General features: G+C 41.5%; 1 protein-coding gene across 5 annotated transcripts in view; it reads right to left on the reverse strand.

The window, feature by feature from the left end:
* The window catches only part of map7d1a (MAP7 domain containing 1a), a 52,737-nt gene that overhangs the window by 25,269 nt on the left and 2,909 nt on the right, over window positions 1-24,559 (reverse strand). For all 5 annotated transcript variants that reach the window (XM_010885379.4, XM_010885377.4, XM_010885378.5 and 2 more), the window contains exon 2: window positions 3,173-3,391. In XM_010885379.4, the coding sequence (XP_010883681.2) occupies window positions 3,173-3,391 (219 nt within the window). The remainder of the gene's footprint in view (window positions 1-3,172; window positions 3,392-24,559) is intronic.

Here is a 24,559-nt window from a genome sequence, read left to right on the forward strand (position 1 = left end):
TCCAATGTTAATGAGTAAATTAGCAGTTTTGGAAAGCTCTCTGATTATGATTATGGTGGTTAGTCACAACATAGCACACCTTTTGTCCTCAATAAATAATTTCATTGGGCAGCTCACACACATTACACAAAAATATGTATAAATGACATTCCAAATTGAAAAACAACAGATGTTTCCCTGGTGAGGAGTCAGGAGTGTGACAGGTAATTGCACGTACGTAGTCAATCTTTAGCCCAGAGAAAAAGTAAGTACATTTACTTTTTGCCATTTCCAGACAATTCTAAGTACATAATTCCACTGTCCAATGGATCCTCTACAAATGGAGAAAATTGCAGAGCGCTGGCAATCTACATTGTTGTCCCACCAAATTCTGCCTAATAGCTGAAATATGCTCATGGAAGTCTGTAAAATACCAAATTTGGTAAAAACAAAACACTGCCTTTGAAGAGAAGAACCTCATAACAACCATAAATCATGGAGATTGTGGTATTTTGGTTTGCAGCTGCTTTTCTGCCTCAGGGCCTGACCAACTTGCCATCGTCTCAAAATCCTGTCAAAAAGCCTAAACATTTTGGGATATGCACAGCAATAAAGATATTACAAAAGCATTTTATGTTTTAAATAGGAAATCTTAATATGTAACTGTAGTGATATTTATCCTCATTAGTTCTGTCAGGGTGAACGATATAATAATAATTTTCCTTTTTTGCAAATTTAAATGAGCAATCACAGGCTTATGGTGAAATGGACACCACAAAAACAATGAAGGGAATGTTTGGAAGGTAGAGATGTTCTCTGTTCAACCTCAAGAAATAACACAATTAATATATGTCAGTTTGTTCCCTTGATTTCTATTGTCTGGCAGAGTTGTCTTGCTAGCGTATGCTATATGTACAAACTATGTCTCTGATGTTGACAACTTGAAAAATGTATCTTTATAGTAGGATTGCAGTCCCCATTCAATTTGACAGAGCTTGAGAAGAACTACAAGGAATAATGGGAGAAATAAATCCAGGTGTGCAAAGCAGATAGAGGGATTCCTAAAAAGACTTAAAGCTATGATCTCTGCCAAAGATGCTTCTACAAAGTTCTGAATAAAAACTCTGAATCCTTATGTACATAAGATTTTAGTTTGTCATTATGGGGTACTCTGTGTAAATTGATGTCAAAATAAATACATTCCAATTAATAAAAAATCACAACCAAATCTGGAAAAGGGGAATAGATCTGAATACTTTTGGGACACCGTAACAATCGACGCAGTGCTGAAACAATCCAAGCAGACAGGACAGAACAGCAGCAGCCTTCCTACAAAATCTGACCCAGTTTGACAATACGTCTGATTATTTATAGTGCTTTAAAAAGCCCTAGTGTGTTTGTGTGTGCACGTGTAAGTCTGTGTGTATGTTTGCAAGCCCCGACCACCGCGACCTGTCACCCAAACAAGCCTCTGAGACAAAAACAGGCCCTGGCTGACCCAGAAACATGGCATTGTGTATGGGTTTGTAGCTATGAGCAGCACCAGCTACTAAAATTACCAGTATGGTTTTCTCTCATCAGTCCCACTTCCTTTTCTGAAAGAAACAAATTGATTTATAGCTCTTAGTCCATAGTGTTTGACGCCAGACTGTATAGACAAAGTAGTGCACACAGGATTCTGGTCTGGCTTCTGAGACTAATGAAAAGAGAACATTTGTCTGGGCATTTCAAATGGGTATTCTTTAAATGAACCTCTATTTTTCATTGGATGGAGATAGGCCTGTCTTTCTGTAGGTAAAATGTATGTCCATGGGATACCCACAAGTTTTGTGGTATAAAACAAGTCCCCATAGCAACCAATTACAATTCCCATGGAGGGCATGGGACATGGATGTTGGTGTGGGGCTGAACTGAAACAACAGGGCTCCCAGTAAGTGAGAGTGTTATCCTTTAAAGTCCTCTCCAAAACAGGGACCATGACAACCTCCTGCCTGGCAAATGTTTGTCAGTGGCCAAGTGCCACGAGCTGTCAGAGCTGAGTCCGAGATGTGCCCATGTTTAATTAAAGTGGCCATTACGGAGGCACCACTTCCGAATGCATGCCTTGCCATTTATGCAGCTAATTTACAACTGCACTGTGTCCTTTTCCTCTTCCTCCTACTCTCAGGGTAAGATGAAACCACCCAGGTAAACAAGACTGACTGAAAGGAAAGACAACCACAAGAAATTTAAGAGACAGAAGACATTAAAATGTGAAGCAGATGTTTGTCTGCTCATTGGCGCTCAAAAGCCTGTGATGGGCATAACAATATACACTTTATATCAAAACAATACAAAGCCTCATACATGCTAATGGCAGGTTTTAGCACACCTGGCTTTAAGTAAAGTTTTACCAATTCGAGCAAGACAGATGATGTAAGCTCTGGTGTCATCTTCTGAGAGATTAAACCATATCAAGATCTCATTGATCTAACTCTGAGTTGCAGTTTGTTTACAGTATCCTGTGACCACTGAGGACATAAATCCTCTGCCACCTCACACTATGGTTAAATGCGCTGTGACCACAGTCAATGGATTTATTGAAAAATATTTAAATGGGTAGGGAGAAAAGATTACATTCACACAAAAACCCAAGCACATTTCTCAGCATTTGCGTGTGCTAGTGCTAGCCAGCGCTCACGGCACGACAAGTAGTGGCATTGTGGAAACAAAAGTGGTGGTGGCAGTGCAACAGTGGGTCAAGCTAGGCTAATATCCCCCCTGGCATTACTCAGTAAATTGTGATGCCTGGTAAGGTACATTCTTCCAACTTTTATTAGAGACCGGAGGCTAGCTACAGCCCATTAGTGTGCTAGCGATTAGAATTAGCCATCCACTGATCAACATGGTTTAAGAGCTCACGTTAAAAGGAACATTACCTCACATATTACACAAAAAGCAATTGTTTGGCCTAAAGTTTTAACCCACATTAACGCAATTCCTGTTAATTATATATGGTGACATGTACTATATGCTCTGTAACTACCCCCTGCAAAGGTCCATTACATTTACCCTGGGTTTGATCGCATGTGGTCTAGGATGTTTTTTGGAATGAACCACTCTGTTTCTCCCAAGGATCAGATGATCTTACCCAAGTACTGAGGTAATATCACAGTGCACTGGTATAAAACGTAATTGCAAAAAGGAGGCTTACTTTTACTAGGTTTGTGGCTAGGACTTGAACATGGCATGGGCGACGTCGGTGTAGCAGGTGATTTCGATATGGCGTCCATTTTTGTGGGGGTCCCAGCTCTCCTTTCCTTGTCCTTTTTGGTAGGGGTTTCCATTATCTGGGCTGGGTCTGTTTTAGGATGGACTGTCACCCCCTCATGGTCTTCCTTTAATAGTGTTGGGTCCTTAACCGGTTGAGGAGCTGGGCAGAGAATGAGAAAAAGAGAAGCACACAGTAAGTACACAGTGTTGTGGGATGTAGGGAACCTGTCAGTCGTCATTCCAAAGGAACAGCTTGGGCCGCAAGGGTGTGTCTTGAGTGACGTTGCCTGGCTCTTCATCAACAGGAGGATGAAGATGGACAAAACTGACTTAAGATTCCATTAGCAAATCAGAAAGTCTACTATTTAATCCTGACACATTTGCTAAGAGATACATTTTAAATGTTTTCCCAAAGAAAGGTAGGGGTCAAAAGAGTATGTGCCTCTGTTTTCAAAAGCTTTCAACAACTCCCTCAACAGAGATCCCTCAACAGAGATCCCTCAACAGAGATCCCTTAACAGAGGCATTGTGTTGTCTGCCGGAGCTTTACTTCACTAACTCTTAGCATCAATAACGTAAAACCACAAACACACAAAAGGATGATCACGTATAGCACAACAAGACCTACAGTCAGGACTGACTGGCACTTCACGGCAGAACAAAACAAGCTAATGGTCGACTCTTGATGGTCCTACTGAGCAATAGGAAGGGAAACAACGGTATAATATCCCTTTCATACACAGACCCAAATTCCACCAAATACCATGCCGGCTATTTTTCACCTGTTCATTTGGGAAAAGTGGTAGTGTTCGACGTAGTCATGCCATTTCACAGATCCAGTGACCACAACGCTGGTATCAAATCTGTGAAAATGCTAAGATTTTTGCAGCTAAATTCATTTGAAGTTGTCTAAACCCCACCCTAATTTGAAAATCAAACAGCCCCATGGTTTATCCAGACGCCCCATGGTTTCTCCAGACCCACCACTCCTCCCAGTTTGCCAGTTACACACTGATATGTATAGAAGTGTAAACACCTGAAAGACAGTGGTAAATTCAGGCAATATGAATTGGGGTCATTTAATAAGGTTTTCTGCCACTTCTGCTGTCTGAAAAGGGTAACACTCGTTTTGAGCTGTAATCCCCCGGCCCCTTGATGGGTACTCAGCCCAAATTGCTACAAGATCTCTTCATGACCGAAGTGGAACAAAAGTGTGTATTAATGTGTACACTTCGACTTTCAATGTTTGAGCATTTCATCCTGTGACAAAAAAGGACAGTGTAATCCCAGACTGCACCTGTAGAAACCTTTAGAAATAGAAACAGCTGGATAGGGTGTCTGTTTGGAAATCTTTTTCACTGGGTCAGTGCTTTAGTTGCAATTTCACACTTGGCAGCTCTGTGCTTAAACATTAGTTTGCAGAGACTCTGGAGGCCTTACAAAGGCCTGTGGGGAATGTCTGGCTCCTCTGACCACTCAGCACTGTCCTCATGCATTATCTAGCAACATGGAACAATCAGCCGCTCTTCTTCCACACGGTCTGTCAGGGTAAACACTGGGGCAACATGCTTTACATTATTCATACAATGATCAAAGCACAAATGACCGTGGCACAGGGAGTTTCCGAAAGACCGAACATTAGAGATATGGGAAATAGTAAAACTATTGATATAGTACTAATACTAATAATGTCTCACGGTCATATGATAAGGCATGCCCATGGGACATACTAATACTATGATAATGTATCCCTGTGGGACATAGTAAATCTATGATAATGTATCCCTGTGCTCGGCAGCAATGCTGAAAGATGCAAATAGTGCAGGGGTAAGCACATAGAGGCAACATTCGTCTTTCACCTAAACAATGAATTAGTTCACCCGTGAGCCCTTTCCTTCAACTATATTGTTTTCAAAACACATGACACTCTGTCACAACAGTATGCATTAAGACAGGTGACAAAGGAAATAACCTGAATAAATTATAATTAATTATAGCTATACATCTGAAATATACAGAACAAAACGAATGCAAAAGCTAGCATACAGGTATACTGCATGATGCAATTAAGCAATTAACATCCTATCATTCTCTGTGGAATTTATAACCAAAAAAGGAACCAGGCAAGCCTACTTCAGCCAGCCCACAATTAAGCATGATAAATGTTTTTTCCCCTCACTGGATTCGAACCCGGGGAATATATTAACTTAACACAGCCAAAGCTATTTCATGTCACAAAAACATTAGTTTTTCTTGCATTGTGAATGACATAACTATGACATAACTATCGATATAGGTGACAATAACTGACCTTTTCGTCAAGCAGAAAAACAAGAGAATTGTGGAAACCCCAACTCTTTTACTGCCCAAGGGGTTTGTATCTAGCCGATATTACCCCAAAAATCATGCACGGGTGCGTACTTTGAAAATCCACCAGAAATAAATATATGAATTGTTTTATTTTAGGCTCACAATAACATAGCTACTGAAGGTTGTAGCCAGCAAAGTTTGTCTGTCCTGAACCAAAACGCATGCACGGATGTATACTTCGAAAATAGTCGCAATATAACCGTGAACAGTTTTATTTTAGGCTTACTATAATGCAGCTACTGAAGGTTGTAGCCAGCGAAGTTTTTATCTACACGGAACAAATCCTAACGCATCATTTGCTTTGACTATGACGAGATTCAAACGCTGGACTTATTGGTTGCAGGTCCGCGTCTCTAACCACTATGCAATTTAACAAGGGGCAGTCAGTCAGTCACTCAATCACTCAGTCAGTCAGTCAGTAAAAGACATTCGCTCTTGGCCGGCTGCAAAAATGCTTAGTAGGCCCAGTTGACCTCGATTTTGGATCAATGTGGAAAGAGGAAAGCAGGATAGCAGAGTTCCAGTAGTACATCTGCACTTAGACCAATAAGAAAGACATCTGTAAAACTGTAGTCAAAACCGCGGAGAAGGAGCACACTTCTGGGGGGGGATCTTTTTTATGCTGCTGGGGGCATATTCATGGCATGATTTGGGCCCACTCGTCCTCTAAGGAATCTCTGCAAATCATTAGAATGTTATTCTGAGTGATCATATTTATCCTATGGTGAAACATTTCTATTTAGATGGTGGTGGTCTCCTCCAAGAAGACAATGCATCAATCCAAAGGGCACGAGTGGTCATTGAATGGTTAGATGAGTAAGAAAATTATGGGGGGCTTTGAAGATGCCACATTTCCACTGGTGCTTTAGCTCTTTACACTGCAACTGTAAGCCAGTGTATTCATTATTTAGTTTAAGTAGTTTGTCAAAACTACTACATTGAACACAACGCGTCTACACACAAAGTCCAAAAGTCTGGGACTTGGCACCAACTGAGAGCTGGGCCACTTGACCATGTCGTAGTGAGCAACTTGCGCTGGCCTGTGTCAATGGAAACAGAATTATTTCTGGACTTCAGGGTAAAACACCAGTGTTCGGCGCCAGTGGAAACACGGCTTTGGATAGTCATAAAGGTCTCAACCCAGTTGAACACCTAGGGGAGATTTTGGACTGATGTGTTAGACAATGCTCTCCACCACCATAATTAAAACACCAAATGAGGGAAAACCAAATATTCCATCCCGCCAGTTCAGTTCCAGTGACTGGTAAGTTCTACGTCAAGGTGCATTGAAGCTGCTCTGGCGGCTTGTGGTGGGCCAAACCTCTTATACACTGTATGTTGTTTTTTCCTTTCATTTGTCAGTCTGTATATGTCTTGACATTCTCTCTGTATACAGGGTATCTTAAATCTTCATGTTCACCTCTTACAGGTTTCTTGTGTTGTACATGCTCCCTGGCATATAGACAAACACTATTAACCAGACTTCCATAATTTAGGCCATGCATTCTAAACTGTAGGCAGTTTTGGTCCAAATAAAAAGAAAAAGAATTGCTTTAAATGCCAGGGTGTTATATTGAAGGTAGAAATGTGGTAGAATATGCATGACACTAGAGCCAGAAAAAAATATGAACCCACTGCATGAAGCAACACAAATCAATAAACATAAATACGTTTTCAGTGGATTTACTGACGTTTGAGACAGTTTTTTCCACGGCTACTATGTTGTCATTTTCCTGCTCTGATAAGCATTAACCAGTAAGTGGTGCATCGATGGGGTCATTGACTGACAGGTTGCTAGAACATATGATGTGGTTAGCCAATACATAAAATACCTATGCAGACATCTGTCAGGTGTCAGCTCCAACTACTGACTGAGCCCTCCTGTATCCCTTCCTTTTAGTGAGAAGCATCAGATAAAAGGCCGCATGGGCATCCAGTTCTCAGCTCTCTGGTACTCATTGGTTCAGGAATCTGACTGTTTAGTGTGACGATCCTTAGCTGGACAGCGGTGCTTAAAAGGTTAAGAGGGGTTGTCAGATATCCCAGAGAGAAAGAGACAGTCACTGAAAGGGGGAGGGGGAGGGGGGGCATAGACCGAGATGAAAATGTGCTCCGGCATGCAAGATGAGCTGAGTCTATGAGGGAGCTGAGCTGAGACAGACCCATCTCAAAGCCGGCCACTGTTAAGTAAGCACGCCGCCGGCAATGAGGATGTCCTCAGAGAGAGGAGCCATTGTCTGGGTCTCTGCATGGCAACCGGACTACTGCCAAACACACTGCGGTGACAGGGAGAAGAGTGACAGGGCCAAATATATAGACACCGAAGAAGAAGGGAGAGATAAAGAAATACAAGAGGGAGACATACATTATATGAGGAAAAAGGAGGGGGAGAGCAACAACGAGCAACAGGGAAATTGAATTTATATGAAGAAAAGGAGTGAAATGGGAATAGGACAGAGAATGTGCGTAGGGTGACAGCTATCTGTTATGACTGGGATGTGTGTCAGGTGACAGCTATCTGTTATGACTGGGATGTGTGTCAGGTGACAGCTATCTGTTATGACTGGGATGTGTGTCAGGTGACAGCTATCTGTTATGACTGGGATGTGTGTCAGGTGACAGCTATCTGTTATGACTGGGATGTGTGTCAGGTGACAGCTATCTGTTATGACTGGGATGTGTGTCAGGTGACAGCTATCTGTTATGACTGGGATGTGTGTCAGGTGACAGCTATCTGTTATGACTGGGATGTGTGTCAGGTGACTATGGTTATGGGCCAGCTTGGCTGAATACCACAAAGGAATGTGGAACCAGAGAAATAAGTGCAAGCAAAACATCAAAAATGGCCTAGACTGAATTAAAACAGAACTCTACTGACCCAAGAACAGCAGGGGGAATCAATCACACAGCTTCCCCATTCAACAGATGATAAAAATGTCAGAGTGGGGGGAAAACGTTGGACTATTTCTGAGTTCAGTCTTTAGTCGCCACCGCTGAAAGAACCACCGCTAGGTTTCCCTTCTCTTCCAACCTCCTTCCTCGCAATTGTGCTATAACAGCACAGGAGGCTGGGATGTCATCCACATAGGACAGTGAGAAATCTTCAACTGCACGTCAGGATCCACTTGAATCAATACGTCACTCTTGGATTATATTTGGCATAATGGTGCTGCAAATGACAGAACACACATAGGGACAGAATACAATAATTAACCCCACCATTCTTTTAGTACTGGCTCCATCACAGACTTTTAGCGAAGAGAAACTCACCTCAGTGAGCCAAACCAAAATACAGGGAGGAAACAAAGACACCCAAAAAGATAATAAAAATAATAAAGATGCAATAACCACAGAGCAATACTGTCAGGAAACTGTAATCCAATATATACCAAAAACCCCAGGGCCGTCTAGCCAGACAAGTATTGCGTTGTTCTCAAATCCCCCTGAGGCAACATATCTTAGCCCACACATAAGCCCCTGGGGACTACGGTCGCAAGGAACACAATGGGTAGCAGCGCTGGGGGCAGCCCCTCTGATAATCAGTGGTGGCAATGATAAAAAGTAAGCCAAGTCTGCTGGGACTATTATGTAATTGAACACCATCAAACCAACCACCCCTCAGTAAGGAGAGAAGAGTAGAAGTGTTGTTTTGTTCACGGCTGCAGGCCAGGGGAGGTTCAAGGCTGATTAATATGACATGGTGTTTCGGTGTATTGGAGAGAGCCACGTTAATGATAGATGTGACCGTCTGACTTCCAGGCACACCCGTACAAATAACTAAACCTTTGGCTGATAGATTAGGACTGAGGGGTTCTGTAAATAACACTGACATTTACTGAGGTGCATCTGGGTGCTGATCTAGGTTCCAGTCCACTGTGTCCTATGTTTAAAGATTGGCGTCTTAAACCATTTGAAACAGAGTCCCTTCCACCAAACAGACATTCAGAAAGCAACAAAATAATTTGCAGAACCTTATATTGGGGGTTACGCAACAAAGACAAACACAATCACAATTTTGGCAAAGCTACATCACGCTTGACAAGATAGTTTGGACTAAATAATTAAGCAATCCATCCTGCTATGAAGTTTTCGCAATAACACAAGATTACAATCACACATTTTTGAAAAAATACAAATATACAGTAAATATAATGAAAACAATATATAAAAATCTGACATGAATGCAATCAAAAACAAACGGTGCAAATTAAAACTCACCAGAAGCAAGAAGAGCATTGTGAAACTAGTTTGGCTGGTAGCCAAGCCACAAAGTTTTTTTAAATAAATGCTTACTTGAACTAATGACTAAAGTGAAATATTTTCTAAGTATCTTCTTTTGACAACCACCTGTCCTCCGTCACATTGGTTAAGGTGCATCTGGTCAAGCTGATCTTTCTCTGCAAATCACCCAGTCTAAATCTGCCCACTATGGGGATGTTTTGCTTCCACTGGCAGAAAACACAGTTCTGGCTAACCACATTGAATGCTACAAAACAAAAACAAAAAAAACATTTAACTTGACACAAAACAACAATTTATAGAAAATTACATCTTCACAATATGCATTAACAAAAAAGGTGCCCATCTTTAATTAGTTACATTAAGTTAGAATCTAGTTTAGTTATATTATGTCTCACAAAACATGATTGATTGAACGGGAGGCATGCTCTTTTGTTTCACTTCACCAAATATCCTCCCACACTTCTCCTGCCGCCACCTTTTACACTACTGTCCTGTCTCACCCAAAGCTTTCTATCCTAGGAGCCCCTACAGTCAAAAACCATTAGGGTACCTTCCTACATTCTAAAGACTTCAGTCACCGTTTGCAATATTCATAATGCACAGCTATTGCATGAATCAATCCAGAGCCACCCCTCAGATGTCCTTCCACAGCCACCACTACTGAACATGGAAAATTACTTTAGCACAGTATATCATTTGAAGACTTATAGAGACATAGAACAGGGCCTTCACGCAGCCCATTAGCCCCAACATTACCTTCAACATCTCTTACCAAAGCTAGACAGCAACATTGCATTACTTGTCTGCAGGTTTGCTTTGTACTTGTAATATATCTTTCTGTTCCTGACTATCGTGATATTAACATACTGTATTGGGGCGTTCCTGAAATGCCCTAGTTCAAAACCACCATGAAGTTTTTCAAAAACTTTCAGTTTTGCTTTAGCATTTCCTGGAGTGACAGACACTTACAGCTTACAAGTTTTGTGGCAAATATAGTGGACGCATTACGCCAGGCAAGCTCAATAAAGCACAGATTAATAGGCTGACATGCTTTCTAATATAATTTGAACCCAGGTTTGCTATGGGTATACAGAGGCAAATGCTGAAAAGCAAAGGTTCAAGGGTCAAACGTGGGCAACTATGGTCAAGTGGTTTAAGCCGCTGCCATTGTAGTGTAAGTTCAAATCTAGCCTACTGGCCTTAAAGCAAAAGGCTCTCTCTGTCTTTCAGTTTATTGCCAGAAGACTGCCGCTCACATTTTTTTCACCATGCCGTTCTCTGTAAACTCAAGAGACTGTAGCGATTGAAAATACCAGAAGGTCTGAGATGCTTGAACCACCACAATCATCCCATGGTCAATGTCATTTATATCACACATCTTTCCCATTCAAATGTTTGCTTAAACAAAAACTAAACCTCTTGATCATGTCTGTGTGCTTTATAAATTGAGTCGCTGCCACATGATTTGCTGTTTGGCTATTTGCGTTAACAAGCAGGTGTAGCGAATAAAATGTCTGTGAGTGTAATGAATATCAGTCAGGAACCATAAAAGATCCAGAAAGACAAGCTCTGTTCACAGTAGTGCAAATGCCAAGTCACCATATATTTTCTATATTTTATGTCCAGTTGTAAACTGTCTATTCACTACTCTCGGTCTTTCCACCCATATCGTGGTCTGAGGGGAAATGAGATGGATGGATGCACATATCCTAGGAGTGGAGGACACCAAGGTGGGGGCCAATGGTAACATTTCAACTGCAAATGTGATTAGGGGGTAATTCAATTTCACACAACATTAGTGTTTGGTTTCTCAGAAGAGAAACCACTGCTTTTCTGTAATCCCTTCATTGCACCCAGCTGGTCTAGTGGGGTCTGGTGAGTCATACCAAATAAACGTCCCAAAGCGCTTCACATTAAAATGAACGATGTGATAAAGCAGTATAATTGATTAATAGTCTAACAAATTCCCCTGATGCCAACAAAAATGTTGATTTTGCTTTCAAAATGGTGAGCAGTCAGACAATTAAAAAGCAACAGAAAAGAATACTCTTAAGATACAATATCTACAAGAAATGCCAACAAACAAAGAACACGTTATGATTGTGTCCGTGATAGGTTGCTCCCATCAGAATGTAAGGTATTTCATATCTCAACAGTGTTTATTCAGGCTTGCAATAAGTGCCTAAAACATCTGTGCCAGTCTGGTTGCCTGAGGCCCTGGCAGCTCTACAAAGCAAGGACTTCAGTCTGGGGGCGTGTGTGTGTGTGTGCATGGGGAGTGTAAGTGCATATACCTTGTGTGTGTGTGTGTGTGTGTGTGTGTGATCCACACACTCCTACTCCTTCAGGTATACAGGAGTGGGGCTGTGCTGTAGAGCAGTGAGTTGAACACAGGTGTGTGTGTGTGTGGGGGGGGTATGCACCACACCCCAGTCTATTGGCAACCTGTTCACTCATGTGATTGTGACATTATGAGGCGTGCTTGTGCAGGCATTGAGCAACACGGAACGATGAGGTTGCTTATCCACAATGCAAACAAATGACCTCAATGTATCACACCAATATTGCTTATTACAGTAGAGAGGATCACATCAGGCTATGGGAACGTGAAACAAAGGTTCCCACAGTATACTCCCATATCCGATTGTTTACAGTGCTTCAGAAACATTTATGGCCACTGACACCCCAAACAATGACAATAGGATTTAGCAAGATACCACAAACATATGAGACCAGGCTTGGATTCTCACTTTCACAACAAAGAACATGTTTAAAACCAATGTAGATCCTGGCCCCAGTAAACCAACCAATTACATCAAAGGCAAAAACAGTTAGTCACCCCTCTGCACTCAAACATCAAACCCAGGGAGCTATCATGGGTCAGGAGAGGGTGGAAAATAGGGAAGGAAGGAAATTAAATATTTACAGATCAAAGTATTGCTCTCTGAATCACATGTTTCTTCCCTACAGTGGCCAAACCAAGCAAAAAAGGACACAGCACAGAAAGACAGCTACCAGGAATAACTCAGGGTTAGTGATACAAGGACTTGGTACTGACTTTCATAGCTGGCCAAGTTTAAAAAGACTTAACTGAACCTACCGGAAACTGTAGAAAACTAATGTTGGCTCTCTTATACAATGGAAATTAGGCAAACAAGAGGGTAGGAAATCGTGTTGAGACCCGAGCCGTGAAATCAAGGAGTGGAAAAGGAAAAGGGAGTCACCGGAAGGCCTAAATAGAACAGATCTGCATCTCATTTGAGGGAGACAGGGAAATAATGAATGACCTCATGGTCAACCCCCTCTCGCCTCTCTCCCTCCCCTCTCAATCTCACCCGGATGGTGTGATGTAAGGGACTATGAAGGGGCCCAGACACACTGAAAGCGCAGTGTAAACAACAAACAATGATTCTGCGCCAATAGGCTCTCTGTGTCTGACTTTGCAAGCATGCTCAAACCGCGGTTCAACAGTTCCAATTATCAGACGTGACCTGTCATTGCCTGAGATACGTAAGAGAGAAATTGATAAATCCCTTAATCAGGTGCAATGAGTTGCATCTGAACAATAAAAGAGTAACTAATAGACAAAATAACTTTCTCAGTAGAGACCATTTTAGGTTAGTTACATAAAATGATGTCCATTCTTGTATTCATCTTGATAGTTTGTCACAAAAGTTATGTACTGTATTTTGGATGTTTCATTTTAAATCCAGTTTAGGTTTGCCTCTATTAGCATACCTTCAGCCACTGAAATGTGTGATATATTGTAGCTACATCTTGTAAAGGTGCTCAAGGGTAGGGTCTTTAGCTGTGGGGTTTGGAGATTTATAGTGGCAAGTTTACCAAAATAAGAATTGAAATAGCTGGCTAGGCTATAGTTTCATCTGGTCCATCAAGAGTCACTCATTTCATCTGTCCATAAAACCTTTGAAAAATCTATATGCTTCAACATGTGAATCGTATTCAGTGGTGGTCTTCTTTCAGCCTTCCTGACCGTGGCCATGTCTCTGAGCACTTGACACCTTGTACTTCTGGACACTCCAGGTAGGTTGCCGTTCTGGAATATGATGGCGCTGGAGGATAATGGGTTCCTGGTAGCTTCATGTTAAATTCTTCTCAAGTCTTTGCAGTTAATGTGTGTCTTTCCTTCTCCATAAATTTTTTGCGCCCCAGTTGACTATTTGTAACAAAACCTTTGAGTGTCCGGTGGTCACGCCTCAATAGTTTAACTATTTCAAGAGTGTTGCATCCGTCTGAAAAGCATTTTACAATTTATGTTAAAATGTTAAATCTCTTTATGGCCCATTTTACCTGAGGTCATGAAGCTGCCTAATAATTACGCACACCTTGATATAAGGTGTTATTCACTGTTGCCACACCCTCCCTCATTACACAAATACCATAACCTGAAAATGACTCAATCCAATGAGCATCCAAGTTTATATGGTTTGGAGTTGGAAAATGTGCATAGAAATAATAATACAATCAGAATACTCACTTGCCTAATAATTATGCACGCAGTGTATCTGTTAATATAATACCATATACAAAATATAATCTTAACAACTTGCTTATTAGAAAAGGTTATCTACTTGGTTTGCTAAAGCTTTCTTGTGAGCTATGCTGAGGGGTAGAACTGGAGAACCCTCAATTATTTGATCTCCTCTGTGGTTGCTGCAACAACCAAATAATAAAATGCATGCAAAAGCCGCTATCCTTAGACAGTTCAATGAGGATCAGTTAATGTTTGTTTATACTTCATGCTCCTGGATGATATATATATATATATATTTTTTTTATTTTTTTTTTCCAATTACATAAAATAAAATATATTTATATTCAATATTTGTAAAAAGGATATTTATTATTACTGCGAACACACCTTGTATCGGCCAAACAAATATTTAATATGTGGGTGTTTGAGATATGTTTCTGACTTACACAGCTTTCAGCGCCTAATCTCTGAAATGAAAGGGCCAATATGTGATTGGTATTGTGGAATTATTGTATGAATGTATGCTTGTTATGTTTAGACATCAACAGAACATCTGTCTATATCCGTACATAGCAAATCACGTCTACAAGAAGTCACCATGTCAAAGCTTGCGACTGTAATTAGCCAATGAGCGTACAGTACTCTATTGAATTCTGGGTAGTTACGCCCGTGTATAAATGAGCGTTTATGACAAGAATGTAACCAAGATAATTCTGAAGCATTCACCTTAAAGACAACTGCTGCATTATTCCAATCAATACTGAATGTATTTTCTCCCTTGATTTTCAAAAGGGTTTTCTATTACTAAATCACTACACAAACAGCTGATAATGAATAGTATGAAAATGATATTTTGATTGCATGGATCATTGCTCTGTCTATTCATTGGTTAGATTCTTCATCTGCAGCCTGTTGACTAGAAAAACTGCTTCTTACTTTGTTTGTGCGAATCCCCTATTAAACAATGTCAAAGCATTTGAGGCAACTTGGGAAACTTCCTTAATGCATTCTATATATTGTTTTGAGGTATATGGCATGAGCTTGGGATGAAAACCCCATTCTAAAGGCATTCTCTCTACAACATAATATACATTTGGCTGTGAAAACACATTTCACTGCTGAGTCTTTCAGACTTTCAACTGGCCTGGATGTGGAACAACACCTGACATTTTAAAAACCTCTTTCCTCTCAAGCGCTGACATCCATTTCAAGTCATCATGAGGATGAAATGCTCAGCTTATCCACGACATCGGGGATTCCTTGTGTTTCCTGCATGTCTGCCTGTAGCACAAGGGGCATATACAGTATCTCACAAAAGTGAGTACACCCCTCACATTTTTGCAAATGTTTGATTATATCTTTTGATGTGACAACAATGAAAAAATGACACTTTGCTACAATGTAAAGTAGTGAGTGTACAGCTTGCATAACAGTGTAAATGTGCTGTCCCCTCAAAATAACACAACACACAGCCATTTATGTATAAACCGCTGGCAACAAAAGTGAGCACACCCCTAAGTGAAAATGTTCAAATTGGGCCCAATTAGCAAATTTGGTGTTATTGCTCTCACACCTCCTCATACTGGTCACTGGAAGTTCGACATGGCACCTCATGGCAAAGAACTCTCTGAGGAACTGAAAAAAGGAATTGTTGCTCTACATAAACATGGCCTAGGCTATAAGAAGATTGCAAAGACCCTGAAACTGAGCTGCAGCACGGTGGCCAAGACCATACAGCGGTTTAACAGGACAGGTTCCACTCAGAACAGACCTCGCCATGGTCGACCAAAGAAGTTGAGTGCACGTGCTCAGCGTCATGTCCAGAGGTTTTCTTTGGGAAATAGACGTATGGGTGCTGCCAGCATTGCTGCAGAGGCTGAAGGGGTGGGGGGTCAGCCTGTCAGTGCTCAGACCATACGCTGCACAGTGCATCAAATTGGTCTGCATGGCTGTCATCCCAGAAGAACGCCTCATCTAAACATGATGCACAAGAAAGCCCCCAAACAGTTTTCTTGAAGACAAGCAGACTAAGGACATGGATTACTGGAACCATGTCATGTGGTCGGATGAGACCCAGATAAACCTATTTGGTTCAGATGGTGTCAAGGGTGTGTGGCGGCAACCAGGTGAAGAGTACAAAGACGTGTGTCTTGCCTACAGTCAAGCATGGTGGTGGGGATGTCATGGTCTGGGGCTTCATGAGTGCTGCCGGCACTGGGGAGCTACAGTTCTTTGAGGGAACCATGAATGCAAACATGTACTGTGACATGCAGAAGCTGAGCATGATCCCCTTCCTTCAGAGACTAAGCAGCAGGGCAGTATTCCAACATGATAACGACCCCAAACACACCTCCAAGACGAACACTGCCTTGCTAAAGAAGCTGAGGGTAAAGGTGATGGACTGGAAAAGCATGTCTCCAGACTTAAACCATATTGAGCATCTGTGGGGCATCCTCAAATGGAAGGTGGAGGCGCACAAGGTCTCTAAAATCCAACAGCTCCGTGATGTCGTCATTCCAGTGGCAACCTGTGAAGCTCTGGTGTACTCCATGCCCAAGAGGGTTAGGCAGTGCTGGAAAAAAATGGTGGCCACACAAAATATTGACACTTTGGGCCCAATTTGAACATTTTCACTTAGGGGTGTACTCACTTTTGTTGCTAGCGGTTTAGCCATTAATGGCTGTGTGTTGTGTTATTTAGAGGGGACAGCAAATGTACACTGTTATACAAGCTGTACACTCACTACTTTACATTGTAGAGAAATGTCATTTCTTCAGTGTTTTTTTGCAAAAATGTGAGGGGTGTACACACTTTTGTGAGATACTGTATCTGGACCTTGCAGCTGGCCATCCATTCAAAACGGAGTGCCCTGTCAGCATGCCGACCCGTTGCCCGTGGCAACCTGCTCCACATCCCCTTGGAGGGTTGGAGCTGTAGTTTAGTTTAATTGTTCATTGGTATCCGAAAGCTTGTCACAAGACCTCACACAGACCCCTGCCAGAATGTGGTGGGACAGGGCATCATCTAGAAGCAATAGAAACCGTTTACAGTGGCCTGCTCTGACACGCCAGCCTCTGTAGTTCAATTTTAATGGGAACAATCTCTCAAAAAAAAATCCTTTTGGTCAGTTAGTGGATGTTTGTATCCAGAGTGACTTAAATAGTGAATGCATACAACGTCTGTGGGAATCGAATCCACAACTCCGGCTTTCAGGCGTTACAGGCGCCAGGACCACGTTAATGAGTAATCAATAGTTAACAGAGCATTTACAGACACCCGCTTAAGATGTTTCAAACTAGCAGGGTTTTTACTGACACTTCAAAGGAAGTGAGCAATGACTGTTTCAGTAGACTTACCTTGTATAAAAGATGGGATTTATTGCTGATAATCTGATACAGTTTCAACAGTCATGCTTAAAAAGAGATTTCAATTAAAATACCTTGTTGTTGGCAAGTCACCTGTTATACAACACTGCTATGCCTAGCTGGGCTGAGTCATGATGAAACCACATTGGACCGATCTGCTATCCCCTCCCAATATGTGACACAGACAAAACTCCTGAACTCTCCCAGAGGGTTATGTTGCAAATTTAGGAGTAATTTGGAAACCAATGAACTGACAAAAGAACAAAAAGAGCTGGATCAAAAAGTTTCTTGGTGGAAAACAGAATTATATTGCTAAACTCCACGAGCTGTATCTTGCTGTGTGTATTTTAGCTGAACTGTGCATTCGTTAAAACCAATTCTGACTTCGTCAACAGTTTCTGGAGCCAGGGATGTGCAGGCATGTCTGTTCATGTGTCAGGTAGGTGAGAGGATGATGGGCAGTAGTTACTTCGTCAAACATAGTCATTTTCCAAGCTATTACTTCAGGCAAACAACAGCACACTCCAGCAGCAATTACAGGAAAAGACTCAACACCAAAACACACAATTACGGAGAGTCCACCTGTTTCCGTTAATGTGTCGTGTTTGGTTTTTTACGGTCCCACCCAAATGTCCAGAGATTCTCTGCATGTGGCCAACATCTCGAACTGTAGCTTCCATAACAACACAACTGATCATAGGAGTGGACAGACCAAGTCGTACTGCCTCCATCTTCCACGACATTGGACAGAAGCGAAACAAGGTGTTGTCTATAAAAACAGGTTATGGCCTTTTGCTATTTAGGGACTGGTCTAATATTAGGGAATGGGTCTAGTGATTGGGACTTTCAGAAGACCATTAGAGCAGTGCAACATGTCTAGCTATTTTGAGTGTAGCGCAACATGGCAGGACAGGAAGTAGATATGTTCACAGCGAGATACCCTACTTTAACCCTTCCTTTTCCACAATCACCAAGTCAGAGAACTAGGGTACAGCTGTTCCGTAACATAACTAGGCCACAGTACATCGTCATGGCCTCTGAGTTATTTTCAAGTTACTGAATAGAGACAGGGGCAGAGAGAGTAGAAAGTAAGAAGCTTTCTAAATAGCTGATGTGCACGTTTCAGGGTCTCTAGCGTTTCAGGGTCTCTAGCGTTTCAAGGTCTCCAGCGTTGTGAGAGTTGCGGGGTCAGGCAGTGATCTATTAGACAGCATGTGGTTCTGGTCCCCTCTGGGTTTTCTTAAGTTTGTCAATTATAAAAAATTCAGTCTATATATTCTTTCAGGAGCAGTGTAAGTCTTCTTTGGGATGATATATATGTATACGTGATATACAGCGGGGAGAACAACTATTTGATACACTGCCGGTTTGCAGGTTTTCTTACAAAGCATGTAGAGGTCTGACATTTTTATCTTAGGTACACTTCAACTGTGAGAAACGGAATCTAAAACAAAAATCCAGAAAATCACACTGTAAGATTTTTTTATAATTAATTTACATTTTATTGCATGACAAGTATTTGATCACCTACCAACCAGTAAGAATTCTGGCTCTCACAGAACTGTTAGTTTTTCTTTTAGAAGCCTCCACTGTTCTCCACTCATTACCTGTATTAACTACACCTGTTTGAACTCATTACCTGTATAAAAGACACCTGTCCACACACTCAAACAGACTCCAACCTCTCCACAAGGGCCAAAACCAGAGAAATGTGTAAGGACATCAGGGATAAAATTGTAAACCTGCACAAGGCTGGGATGGGCTACAGAACAACAGGCAAGCAGCTTGGTGAGAAGGCAACAAATGTTGGCGCAAATATTAGAAATTGGAAGAAGTTCAAGATGACGGTCAATCTCCCTTGGTCTGGGGCTCCATGCAAGATCTCACCTCGTGGGGCATCAATGATCATGAGGAAGGTGAGGGATCAGCCCAGAACTACACAGCAGGACCTGGTCAATGACCTGAAGAGAGCTGGGACCACAGTCTCAAAGAAAACCCATTAGTAACACACTACGCTGTCATGGATTAAAATCCTGCAGTGCACGCAAGGTCCCCCTGCTCAAGCCAGCGCATGTCCAGGCCCATCTGAAGTTTGCCAATGACCATCTGAATGATCCAGAAGAGGAATGGGAGAAGGTCAGCTTTTTGGTCTAAACTCCACTTGCCGTGTTTGGACTGAGGAGGAAGGATGAGTACAACCCCAAGAACACCATCCCAACCATTAAGCATGGAGGTGTAAACATCATTCTTTGGGGATGCTTTTCTGCAAAGGGGCCAGGATGACTGCACCGTATTGAGGGGAGGATGGATGGGGCCATGTATCGCGAGATCTTGGCCAACAACCTCCTTCCCTCAGTAAGAGCATTGAAGATGGGTCGTGGCTGGGTCTTCCAGCATGACAACGACCCGAAACACACAGCCAAGGCAACTAAGGAGTGGCTCCGTAAGAAGCATCTCAAGGTCCTGGAGTGGCCTAACCAGTCTCCAGACCTGAACCCAACAGAAAATCTTTGGAGGGATCTGAAAGTCCGTATTGCCCAGCGACAGCCCCGAAACCTGAAGGTCTGTATGGAGGAGTGGGCCAAAATCCCTGCTGCAGTCTGTGCAAACCTGGTCAAGAACTACAGGAAACGTATGATCTCTGTAATTGCAAACAAAGGTTTCTGTACCAAATATTAAGTTCTGCTTTTCTGATCTATCAAATACTTATGTCATGCAATAAAATGCTAATTAATGACTTAAAAATCATACAATGTGATTTTCTAGATTTATGTTTTAGATTCAATCACTCACATTTGAAGAGTACCTATGATAAAAATTACAGACTTCTACATGCTTTGTAAGTGGGAAAACCTGCAAAATCAGCAGTGTATCAAATACTTGTTTTCCCCACTGTACACACATTATATCCACGACAATCAATATGAAGAGGTATAAACTGAGGTAGCTCGGGGCTTGATGATTTTAGTTTGCTCTCAACTAATTTAATTTGTAAAGCTCTGTATTTCCATCATTTAAATAACTGTTGTACTCCTTTGTTCTGACAAATTAACTCCACAGCAGTGATTGAAGACTTTCAGTAGAAAAGTTGGCTTTCTTATCGAGGATACTGCAGAGAAAACCAGCTACTGGTACCTCACGCGCATTGGCTGTCCTCGCACTCCTCTGCTACCGGACTTTAATCATTATCCATGGAGCATCCAAACCTATAAGAAACTACGTATCTGGAACGTCAATGAAACATTATGGTCTACCATATCAATAGACTAATAATATGAGAAAGCCGAAGGGATTGAAAAAGTATAGTCAGAGAAAAATACAGGTTATCCCCAACAAAGACAATCGACTCTTAAAAGTATAAGGCAAGAGGCAATCTATGCATAATGAGGTCTTAGGGTAGCCTTTCAAGTCCTTTGTGCAGGTTTAACTAGCTTTATCTAACAGAATCCTACCGTAACTGCGACGCCCTGTAAAAAAAAGTGTGACTAATAAAATACATAATGGGGCTGAGAAGCAACATGAGAATGCATACAAATCTGTGTCATTCAGTAATTTACTAGATCCTTTTGTCTCTTTTAGTTTAAGAGTAAAAACAATTAAATATTTTTTAAAGAATAACTTGCAACCTAATTAACCATACCAATACTTGTAATAATGAAAGTCTGACATCACAACTTGTAGCATAAAAGTTTTAAAGGAAATTATTTCCCAGCTGTAAACATTTTGTTAATCAAATTTGAGCTTGCTGAGGCAGAATTCCAAGAGCTTCAATCAAACATATTATCAGCACAAAAAAAGAACCTTTAGGTTGATTAATTCTGTCAAAACACCACAATATCCACAATGCCCTGGAAAATATTTAGGGGGATTTATAGTCTGCACAGTTTGAGTGTGCGGTTAACATTGATGACTGCTCTGTATCTCTTTCCAGTGTGTGAGGGGGGGCTATGTCCACTTCCCTGTCAGTCCCTGAGGTCAGTCCCTGAGGTAAGTGTGAGCAATGTTATTTATACCACCTGGGTACTGCATGCAGAGTGGATCAGAGGTGGCGTAATGCAATCACCAAACTTTAAATTTAACCCAAGTTATCTTCTCATTGAGTTCTCCTTTCTCTCCACTCTAAAACACATATTTAAGAGAAGAGATTCCAGTCCTCCTCACACCCACATATATATAGTATATATGCACACGCACACACAGGGTCCACCTACGTCAGAAGAAAAATAGAAATGCCACCCACTCATTCTTAGCATTGGAAGAACACCAGCATCTCTGTAGACGTAAACAAACCGGGTGTTTTAAAGACCTGACTCAAAAATCTAAAGGCTGGCACGACTTCTGTCACTGTAACCACTCAATCTGCTTTCTTGTTTTTTCCCCATATATTTTAGTTCTCTCAGCTCCTTATTCAAAACCCGCTTCTGATGCAACATGCTGACTATGGACTTTGGACACTTCTGAACATGAGAAATGTCTCTCCATCCTTCCATTCCTTGCTTCACAAATAATACACAAATATTACTAGGGCCCAGAGTTACCCCTGATTAGATTGAGTGTCCTGAAAACTCTTGTTCCTAAGTAAACCTTAGAATTAAGAAGATCGGCCCATTCCATCAGTATTCCAACAACTTTTAGTAATTTAGCAAACACTCTTCCAGAGCAATTTATAGTATAGATTGCATACATTCCCTCATGGGACTCAAATCCACAAAACAGGGGTTTCCAAGAGCTATTTTCTTAAAAAATATACATGGGACAGAGGCATAGAATAGAATAACACGGTTGAATGGCATTACAAGGCTGAGATACCTGCAGAGATCATTATTTTGTTAAAATACTATAGTGGATTTCCCCCAAAAAAGAACCAGTCTAACATTTGACTTGTAACTGGTTTGGCAAGGTCATCTTGAGTAGCAGGATATTAATCAACTGGAATAAACCAGAAATAAAGCCTTCACCTTTCTGATGGTCTTCCTTCTGAACCATCATCAGTAAGAAATAAATACATGTTTTTAGACAGGTTTTGATGGTGATGAAGTAAGGGAGCACTGCTTGCCTGTTAAATCAAACAGACATTTTCCATTGCTCTATTGTTTGTGACATTCAGTCTATGGCTGACATAATTCAACTTGTTTGTGGTGGAATTGGGGGCAGAAAAAAAACTAGTCATCAGCAATTGGACCATCTCTAACCAGATTATCAAAGCACCACCTCACCCATGTCTTCTAGCTCAGGCTAAACCCACCAGTTTCTTAGAACAATCAAAATTTGTCTGCATTCAGTGAAGAACATAGATATACAGGTTTTCATATCCACACAACAGATACAAATAGAGGATGCATACTATATACTTCCCATTATGGCGTCTCTGCACAGGCATTGAGGAAATCTTGCTTCTGACGAGTCCAACAGAGTCATCAGGAAGAGTCAGACAATTAATTTTTAAGGCAGAACCAGCTGACTAGATTATTATGGTGTTAGCTGCCTACAGCGATGTCCATGCTAAATCAGACTTTTTGATATGATGCAATTTTTTAAAAGCACAAAAGAAGTTGAAACTATTATTGTTATTATAATAACATGGTGATATCCATATTTCAAGTTAAAATCCAAAACAATTTAAAGTAATAGCAATAACGTTGTTTAAAGCACAGGATGATCAGCAAGCTGAAATGTGTCCACATCAAAATCGACACCACACAGCAAGTTGACAACTGTTAAGCTACTTAATGTTTACATACTGCAGCAATCCACACAGTATCATTAACAACAGTATCAGTATCCAGAACATATACTATCATCATCCTTGTATGTCTCTGTGTCCCTTAAGAAGCCACATCTTAGAGGGCGTTGATCTCTAGCCCACAAAATAAAATGTACGGTCTTTCTCACATTCATTCCGTAAAACATGATTTGGAATTTTTGCCATAGCAGATGACAAGCTGCAAAAGCTAAATAATTAACATGTAGCTTTCTCTCCAGAAAATAAAAACAGGACATGTTCTCCTGATCACATACAACTCCTGTAGTTGAAGATGTGCCTATGTGGCTGCATGAACATGTTTTACTGCAAGCCTGACAGGACTGGTGGTGCTTGGGCTCCCTGCCTGTCTCACACAATAGAAAATGACCTGTTACACGTTAGGGTTTGTTTCCCTGTCGGCCTCCTATGACTCTTAATCCTCAGGATGACTCGCACGTCTGTACAGGTGAACGAACCGCATTGGACTGGCAGGCTACTAGACGGTGAGCATGCTAGCTGTCCTTGTAGACCTCCAGTCATTCCCCAAAACACTAGTTAGCACTGACTTTGGGTCCTTCACACTGAACACAGACATAAAATGTTATTTTTTTTATATTCTTAAACTTCTTAAGTATCCCTGTTACGTAATTATCAGGGGGGGGGGGCGCACCAGAGACAACGGCTAGCCTTGAAAATTAAAGAAAGCTCTCTGGATTCCAGTCAGCCTGCCTGAATTGCAGGTTAACAACGGAGAGCAGATTATAGAGAAAAGACCAAACGGACGCCGACTCCAAGGGCATGAAACAAGTGGCAGACTGGCGATTTGGAGAGAGCTCAAAGGGGCTAGTGCCTGAATGCAATTGTAGGCCAACTCCCAAATGGTGCCCTATTCCCTATTTAGTACACTAATTCAGGCCAGAGTAACTTGGGACCTGGTCAAAGGGCAGGGCAGTACGTAGAGAAAGGCTGCTATTTGGGACACAGACCTGAAGAAAAGAGGGATTAGAAGATGGTCTTCAAAAGTCCTGATGGAGGCAGAATTTCACAATGCCTGGGCAGGACTAAAGAGACTATGCTACAGCAGCCCCACTGCAAGGGCCTTTGATTCACAGC

This window comes from Esox lucius, chromosome 20 (genome assembly GCF_011004845.1).
Source record: "Esox lucius isolate fEsoLuc1 chromosome 20, fEsoLuc1.pri, whole genome shotgun sequence".
NCBI lineage: Eukaryota > Metazoa > Chordata > Actinopteri > Esociformes > Esocidae > Esox > Esox lucius.